The sequence below is a fragment of the Rhinopithecus roxellana genome, chromosome 19, assembly GCF_007565055.1.
Source record: "Rhinopithecus roxellana isolate Shanxi Qingling chromosome 19, ASM756505v1, whole genome shotgun sequence".
NCBI lineage: Eukaryota > Metazoa > Chordata > Mammalia > Primates > Cercopithecidae > Rhinopithecus > Rhinopithecus roxellana.
Genome location: NC_044567.1, coordinates 39,025,612 through 39,034,340, shown reverse-complemented (window position 1 = coordinate 39,034,340; position 8,729 = coordinate 39,025,612). Strand labels below are relative to the sequence as shown.

General features: G+C 61.0%; 1 protein-coding gene across 1 annotated transcript; it reads left to right on the top strand.

Moving 5' to 3' along the window:
• The first annotated feature begins 744 nt into the window (after window positions 1-744).
• On the top strand, window positions 745-5,260 carry UTS2R (urotensin 2 receptor). The gene is made up of 3 exons (XM_010354368.2): window positions 745-922; window positions 1,475-1,656; window positions 3,765-5,260. Exon 3 carries the CDS (start codon window positions 3,847-3,849, stop codon window positions 5,014-5,016), a length of 1,170 nt encoding a protein of 389 aa, XP_010352670.1. The 5' UTR covers window positions 745-922; window positions 1,475-1,656; window positions 3,765-3,846; the 3' UTR covers window positions 5,017-5,260.
• The last annotated feature ends 3,469 nt before the right edge of the window (window positions 5,261-8,729 follow it).

Below are 8,729 nucleotides of genomic sequence, written 5' to 3'. Positions count from 1 at the left end.
GCCTCAGCCTCCCGAGTAGCTGGGACTACAGGCGCCCGCCACCTCGCCCGGCTAGTTTTTTGTATTATTTTAGTAGAGACGGGGTTTCACTGTGTTAGCCAGGATGGTCTCGATCTCCTGACCTCGTGATCCGCCCGTCTCGGCCTCCCAAAGTGCTGGGATTACAGGCGTGAGCCACCGCGCCCGGCCTGCGTGGGCTTTTAAGAGCATCTGTGGGAGACCCGCAATGGGGGCGGGGGTCGTCGGGGCCCCCAAAGAGCCCGTCCCCCCCTGCGTGGGTGACTCCATCCCTCCCCTACCTCCTTTCTATGACCCTCTCGGGGTTTAGGGGTGTTCCCGCCCCCCACCTGCGCGCGGGCGGGTGCAGGGCTTGGTGGACACGGAGAATTCCGGGCTCCGTGCCCTGAAAACACGGGCGTGAGGGGCGCAGGGGCGAAGGCTGGAGGCGGAGAACCCAAGAGGGGCTGGAGGCAGCTTCGCGCCGCGGACGTGAGACCCTCCTGGGACCCTTCGCGGACCCGGCTGCGCCCCGCGCCCCCCGCGTCTTCCCCGCCCCGCGCGGGCAGCGCCGCCCCCCAGGGCCCCAGCGCCGTCCTCCCCGCGCCTGCTGCCCGCCGGCGTTACTTTAATACCGGGCGCTGGCGCGAGGCCGCGGCGCATTCCCAGCTGGCGGCGGGCAGGTGGCGGCGGCGCAGGGACCCGGCGCGGGGCTCGGGGAGCGGCTTTGGCGGCGGGACTGGCGGGCGCCCCTGCCGTGCGCTCCGGGAGCCGAGGCCACCGCGGAGCCCCTCGCGGCCCCTCTGCTCCGGGACAGGGGAGCGCGTCTCTCAAAGCTCCCCGCGGCCCCGCTGCGGGAGCGGCCGCCCGGACGCGCGACCCCAGGCTCGGCGGGCAGGTCTGGCGGCTCCGTGACCGGAGGCAGGTGGGTCCTCCGTGGGTGCCCGGAAGCGCGCGGGGACTGCGGGGCCTGTGCCCTCCGGGGCCCTCCGCGGGGCTGGGCCGGGGCTTCGCGGTGGGACCCACCCTGGGCACTGGGAGCGGGGTCCAGCGAGGCGGCTTCTCCCGAGCCAGGGAACTTTGGGCCCCTCCCCTTCCCTCCTGGCGACCCTGGAGCGCGGCCTGGCCTCCACTGTCCCCCTGCCCGTGACTCGGGCTCGCACATAACTGGGGAGCCCGGTGCCCCCTCGGCTTCTGCGCCATCCCCTGGGTGAGGGCTCTGGAAACGCCCCGGGTGGGGGCAGCAATGGGTTGAGGGTCCTCTGGACAGATGGAGCTGGGAGGGGAGCTACCCAGCCTAGTGGGAAAGCGGGGGCAGGGCACATTTCCAGGCCCTGGAAGGCCCCCAGCGCTCCCACCTGTTGATGCCGCCCCATCCCAGCCAAGACTGCTCCCTGTGCGGCCATGAGTGTTCGGCCTAAATTCAGCGTGGCTCGTGGAATCAGGCAGCCTCCTGTGTTTCTTCTGCCCACCACAGTTCTGTGAGCTTCCTCCAGGCTGCTGACCTCAGCGTGACTCCTTCTTCACTGGCTTCATGTCACAGTTTGCCTGCCCCCTCCACTGGGGACATTCCAGCTGTTTCCAGCTTCTCAGGAGTCAAGCTGCCGTGAACTTTCGCACACTTGTCATTTTCTGGACATTGGCAGTCCTTTATCTAAGGTACAAACCTAAGAGTGGAATTGCTGGGTGAGAAGGTATAGGCTGTCAACTCTGCAAGTCTTGCAGATGGTTTTCCAAAGCGGCAGCGCAGTCCAGGTTCCCAGCAACAGCAAACGGTGGGGCCAGCTCCCCCGCAGCCCCCATGCCTGTTGACAACGATGTCTGCCTTTTCACACCTTCATCCTTGTCAGCACGCAGGGGCTTCTGTGGCCATGACTGGCATTTCCCTGCTTGTTGGCCGCGTGGGTGTCCTTTTCGGGGAGTCCTCAGTCACGGTTTTGGTCTCTTTTTTTCAGATGGGTTGTCTTTTCCTTACTAATTTGCGGTTCTTCCCTATATTTTTCTTTCTTTCTTTTTTTTTTTTTTTTTTTTTGAGACGGAGTCTCGCTCTGTCGCCCAGGCTGGAGTGCAGTGGTGGGATCTCAGCTCACTGCAAGCTCTGCCTCCCAGGTTTACGCCATTCTCCTGCCTCAGCCTCCCGAGTAGCTGGGACTACAGGCGCCGCCACAACACCCGGCTAGTTTTTTTTTTTTTTTATTTTTGAGTAGAGACGGGGTTTCACCAGGTTAGCCAGGATGGTCTCGATCTCCTGACCTCGTGATCCGCCGGTCTCGGCCTCCCAAAGTGCTGGGATTACAGGCTTGAGCCACCGCGCCCGGCCCCCTATATTTTTCTTACCAGCTTTTTGTCTTTTTTTTTTTTTTTTTTTCTGAGACAAAGTCTCGCTTTGTTGCCCAAGCTGGAGTGCAGTGGCGCAATCTCAATCTTGGATCACTGCAACCTTCACCTCTCGAGTTCAAACAATTCTTCTGCCTCAGCATCCCGAGTAGCTGGGATTACAGGCATGTGCCACCATGCCCGACTAATTATTGTATTTTCAGTAGAGACGGAGTTTCGAGATGTTGACCAGGCTGGCTTTGAACTTCTGACCTCAGGTGATCCACTTGCTTTGGCCTCCCAAAGTGCTGGAATTACAGGCGTGAGCCACTGCAACCTGCCTGATATATGTTTTCTGAAGATCTCCTAGCCTGTGACTTATGATTTCACTTTCTTGGTAAAGTTCTTTTTTTTTTTTTTTTTGAGACGGAGTCTCGCTCTGTTGCCCAGGCTGGAGTGCAGTGGCCAGATCTCAGCTCACTGCAAGCTCCGCCTCCCGGGTTTACGCCATTCTCCTGCCTCAGCCTCCCCAGTAGCTGGGACTACAGGCGCCCGCCACGTTGCCCGGCTAGTTTTTTGTATTTTTTAGTAGAGACGGGGTTTCACTGGGTTAGCCAGGATGGTCTCGATCTCCTGACCTCGTGATCCGCCCGTCTCGGCCTCCCAAAGTGCTGGGATTACAGGCTTGAGCCACCGCGCCCGGCCGGTAAAGTTCTTAATTTTAATGAAACCCATTTGCTCAATCTTTTATTGCAAGTATTTTTTGTTCATTTTTAAGAAATCTTTTCCCATCCAAGGTCATACCAGTATTCCCGTTTTCTTCCAGAACCTTGACTGATTGATTTAACCTTTCACACTTAGGCCTGCAATCCATCTCGAATTCATTTCCCTGTATGAGAAATGGAGATTGCACAGCCCTCTTTCCTTACCTTACATGTTTTTCTATTTGCACTTTTAAAGTCAGTAGCTACTAGTTTTGCAATCTGAAGAAAACTTTTTAAAAATGTACAAGTGAAATAAAAAACGAGAAAGGACTCAGGGGTAAGTGGGCCCCACTTGTGCACAGATAAGAAAGTGAGGCCTGGGGGGTGCTCTGGGCGGGCAGGCAGAGCCCAGGACTCCCAGCTCTGTCCACTGCTGACCTCTGCCCCAGGGGCTGCCCTCCTGTGTTCCAGCTTTCAGAAAAGCCCAGTCCATCCCAGAGGCCACAGGACCTACAGTGAGGTGGGGGCAGGGGTCCTGCTGGGGCATGTGGGGGTGGGGGAGGGGGTTGGGGCAGCTCGTCTGGTGGCACTGGAGTCCTCCTGCAGAGCTGGTGACTTCCAGAGAGTCCTCAGGAGTCGGAGGGCAGTGGGGGGCCCACGTGACTCTGGGAACGGCTCTCACAGTGGCCTCGTGGGAGCAGATGGGGTTGCCTGACTTGCATCTTTAACAGGCTTCTTTCCCCCCAGGCTGAGCTGGTTGCCCACAGGTGCCCCCGCCCCATCTCAGGGCGTGGCCGCCCAGCCCTGAGCCGATCCTGAGGGGTCAGAGATGGCACTGACCCCTGAGTCCCGGAGCAGCTTCCCTGGGCTGGCCGCCACCGGCAGCTCTGTGCCGGAGCCGCCTGGCAGCCCCAACGCAACCCTCAACAGCTCCTGGGCCAGCCCGACGGAGCCCAGCTCCCTGGAGGACCTGGTGGCCACGGGTGCCATTGGGACTCTGCTGTCAGCCATGGGCGTGGTGGGCGTGGTGGGCAACGCCTACACGCTGGTGGTCACCTGCCGCTCCCTGCGCGCGGTGGCCTCCATGTACATCTACGTGGTCAACCTGGCGCTGGCTGACCTGCTGTACCTGCTCAGCATCCCCTTCATCGTGGCCACCTACATCACCAAGGAGTGGCACTTCGGGGATGTGGGCTGCCGCGTGCTCTTCAGCCTGGACTTCCTGACCATGCACGCCAGCATCTTCACGCTGACCGTCATGAGCAGCGAGCGCTACGCCGCGGTGCTGCGGCCGCTGGACACCGTGCAGCGCCCCAAGGGCTACCGCAAGCTGCTGGCGCTGGGCACCTGGCTGCTGGCACTGCTGCTGACGCTGCCCGTGATGCTGGCCATGCGGTTGGTGCGCCGGGGCCCCAAGAGCCTGTGCCTGCCCGCCTGGGGCCCGCGCGCCCACCGCGCCTACCTGACGCTGCTCTTCGCCACCAGCATCGCGGGGCCCGGGCTGCTCATCGGGCTACTCTACGCGCGTCTGGCCCGCGCCTACCGCCGCTCGCAGCGCGCCTCCTTCAAGCGGGCCCGGCGGCCGGGGGCGCGCGCGCTGCGCCTGGTGCTGGGCATCGTGCTGCTCTTCTGGGCCTGCTTCCTGCCCTTCTGGCTGTGGCAGCTGCTCGCCCAGTACCGCGAGGCCCCGCTGGCGCCGCGGACGGCGCGCATCGTCAACTACCTGACCACCTGCCTCACCTACGGCAACAGCTGCGCCAACCCCTTCCTCTACACGCTGCTCACCAGGAACTACCGCGACCACCTACGCGGCCGCGTGCGGAGCCCGGGCAGCGGCGGAGTCCGGGGGCGCGTTCCCTCCCTGCAGCCCCGCGCCCGCTTCCAGCGCGGTTCCGGCCGCTCCCTGTCTTCCTGCAGCCCACAGCCCACGGAGAGCCTCGTGCTGGCCCCGGCGGCCCCGGCCGGACCTGCGCTGGAGAGTCCCAGGGACCCGGCGTGAGCAAGCGGAGGGGCGGCTGGAGTCCAGGCGGGGACGGGCCCCAAAACCTCAGCCACCACCGGGAGCCCCTCCACAGAGCCCCCCACTCCGAGATCACAGGTCCTGCCCCTCCTCCTCAGTCCCCTTCCGGAAAGGTCCTGCTTGCTTCCCCTCAGTGCCCTCCCAGTGATGCCCAGAAGCGCCCACCCGCCTCCCTGAGGGTCTCCAGGAGGCTCCAGTCCAGTCCCGGCTTCTGGAGACCACGGTTTCATCACCGAGGGCAGCAGGCACCAGTGCCCGGCCCGTGTGGAGACCATGGCGCGGCTGCCGCCCCCGGGGACCCTCCTCCACTCAGCCAGCGTCCCCGCTGCTCCCGTCCCTGCCTGTGCGGCTCCATCCCTTATGGCTTTGCCACTGGAACAATCAACCCTCAACTGGCTTCCGTGTCCTGCCTCAGGGTGGGGGATGCCACGTCTGAGGGGTGGGAGGATCAGGTGGGAGCATCCTTGGGCAGGACCCCCAGGATGACACCGGCAGCTCAAGGAGGAGCCTGTGGGTCTGGCTGGGGTGGGGGGTGCACCTGCCTTTGAGGTCTGTGCAGGCGGCTGGTCTGGCACTTGATGTGGGGCAGGGAAGGTGGCCAGGAGGGGAGGCTCTGGCAGCGTGGGCTGAGGGGGGAGCAGGCAGAAGGCACTGCCCAGCAGAGGCCTGAGGCTTCAGGTGCAGAACGCAAGAGGCCAGGGTCACTGACCGCACCTACAGGCCCCCTGGCCTCTCATCCACGTCTGGCTTGGGTCTGATCAGGAACAGAATCCAGGTCCCGCCTCGCAGTACCCTTGGCAGTCTCTGCCCCACTCACCCCCGCTGCCTCCTGGACAGACTTCCTGCCACTGCTGTCAGCTTGGCCAACCATCCTCTCTCTGGCGACTGTCCCCCTCCAGCCCCCAGCCCAGGCCCCGGACCCTGCACAGCCTCCCCCAGCCTCCCCTCCCCTCCCCACCCCATGCCCAGACTACCAGCCCCTTGGGGCTCCATCTGAACACTGGGGCAGGGGTCATGCCCACTCGGTCCCTCCAGCGCCCGCCCGTCAGTGGAGTGAGCACAGCTCTGCTGGCAGGACTGTCACAGGCGTCGGGAATAAGCATGCAGCCCTGTCCCCAGGGCCTCCCGGAAGAGGGGCAATGCCTGCAGGTCTCCCCTGGAGTGACGAAAGTGCTCTGGAACTAGACGCCGGTGGCTGGGCAACACTGAACGAGCCAGTGCCACAGAACTGTGTCCCTGAATGTGCGAGTTCTGTCGTGAGTGTTTTACCTTAAAAACAAAAAGATCCCACTCCCCGACCTTGTCCCTCTGTTAAAATTGAAATAGAGACGGATGTACGTCCCACTCCTGAATACATGTAAAATGTGTACAAAAATATCTTCTATGAAAATGGTTCATAATCTGTAGATTGTAATCTGGGATTTGTAATCTGTAGATTGTAATCTGGGAGATGTCTTAGATGTAAAATCCCATCTTTGGGTTGTGGGTTTTTTGCTTTCTCCAAATAAATCTGATCTTTAAAATTCAAAAGAAAAATAAAAGAAGGCTGGGCGCGGTGGCTCACGCCTGTAATTCCAGCACTTTGGGAGGCTGAGGCAGGTGTATCACGAGGTCAGGAGTACAAGACCCGCCCGTCCAAGATGGTGAAACCCCTTCTGTACTAAAAATACAACAAAACTAGCTGGGTGCAGTGGCGGGCGCCTGTAATCCCAGCTACTCAGGAGGCTGAAGCAGGAGAATCGCTTGAACCTGAGCAGCAGAGGTTGCAGTGAGCTGAGATTGCGCCATTGCACTCCAGCCTGGGCGACAGAGTGAGACCCTGTCTAAAAGAAAAGAAAAGAAAAGAAACAGCGATTTGCTGCTAAAATCACCCGGGGAGCAGGTAACTCCGCGGAGGTGGGACAGGGCTGATGACGCCCCTTCCAGAGGCTCCGAGGAGGCACCCCAGCCTCGCATCCTCACAGCATCTCTGATCAGAAGGAGAGTTTTGGGGGTTGGAGGTGCTTTCTCTTTCTCAACCCAAGCCTGATTCCTAAAGCTGCTATCTTTGTAGAGAAGCAAAATTAAAATTAAACATCTGACAGCCAGAGCTGGTCCCTGGCAGTTCCAGCTGGCACTGTCCTCACCTGACACGCAGACTCTCAGCAGCAGCCCAGACAGCGGGGCACAGGACGTGGGGAGACTCCACGCTTAACTTCTTGCTACCGCCTTCTGGTCTGCCCGCACCAACACAGCTTCTGCGCTGAGCACCTGCCTGCGGCGTGGGGCCCAGGGTGGTGACCGGCAGCGGCTGTATCATGGCAGCTGCTCACTGCTCCTGGCCCCCCACTTTTCCAGGAGACCCCCCACTTCTGTAGAAGGCCCCCCACGTCTTCAGAGCCAAATTCCTCCAGAGGAAGGAATTTCTGGAGCAACATGGTCCCATCCATGACCCCCTGGATTCCATGTTAGAACACAGCTGAAGACTCGGGTCCCAGGAGGGGCCCTGCAGCCCCACGCCCCAGAGAAGACCACCCCAGTGCCACCCTCCACCCAACTCAGCCGGCCACCTGCTGTCCCCAAGGGGCAGGAAGTGGGTCCCCTCCTCCCACCTGTGTTTGGAGAGGGGGCTGGTCCCCATGATGTGAGACACAGTTGCTGGAGGTGACCACACAAGCGCCTACAACCACGTGTGTCCTCCACAGATGTCACCATGGGGCCAATGCGGACAGAGTTCCCCTGAAAGGCAGAGCTTCAGGGCAGGGCTGGGTAACATGAAGAAAAGGGTGGCACAGGCACGCGTGTGCATGTGAGCATGGGCTGAGGGAAACACCTGGATAAAAGAGAAAACAAAACAAGGGGTGAATGACTCAGGGCCAGGAAAGAAAAGAAATAAAACCTAAGTAACGGGGGGGACAGCCGGGCACGGTGGCTCACGCCTGTGATCCCAGCACTTTGGGAGGCCAAGACGGGTGGATCACGAGGTCAGGAGATCGAGACCATCCTGGCTAACACGGTGAAACCCCGTCTCTACTAAAAAATACAAAAAATTAGCCGGGCGTGGTGGCGGGCGCCTGTAGTCCCAGCTTCTGGGGAGACTGAGGCAGGAGAATGGTGTGAACCCGGGAGGCAGAGCTTGCAGCGAGCCGAGATGGTACCACCGCACTCCAGCCTGGGCGACAGAGCGAGACTCCATCTCAAAAAAAACCAAAAAAACAAAAAATCTAAGTAATGGATTTTGAGAAACCAGAGCAGCAAGGCTCTCAGGAAACCAGGGAAAGCCATCATAAAACAAGGAGCAGGCAGAGGCCAGGAAGGGAGACCTGAAGACCTGGGCGCTAAAACAAGCACTCACTGGAAGGCTGGCAGGTGGAACCGCAGTTCCTCCCGGAGGAGCGCCTGGTTCTGGGAGGGAGTCCCCCAGCCCTGAGCCCTACTCTGGTTTTCAATGCCTCGCGGTTCTTGTTAAAGAACCACGAAGATGCAGAGGTGGGCACACACAGCACAGTGGACCCCAGATCACAAGGCAAGCGTTCTCTTCGGTGCCTGCTTCCCCCACCTGGGTGTGGACGGGGCAGCAGTGGGCGCCCCTGTGCAGCCCCCAGCCCCAGCCCCATCCTCAACACATCATCCAGTCACCATGCGCCTTGGCTGCGCATCACCCCGCCCGCTGGCGACCCCGCAGCGCACCTGCCTTCCACCCTGGGGGCCTC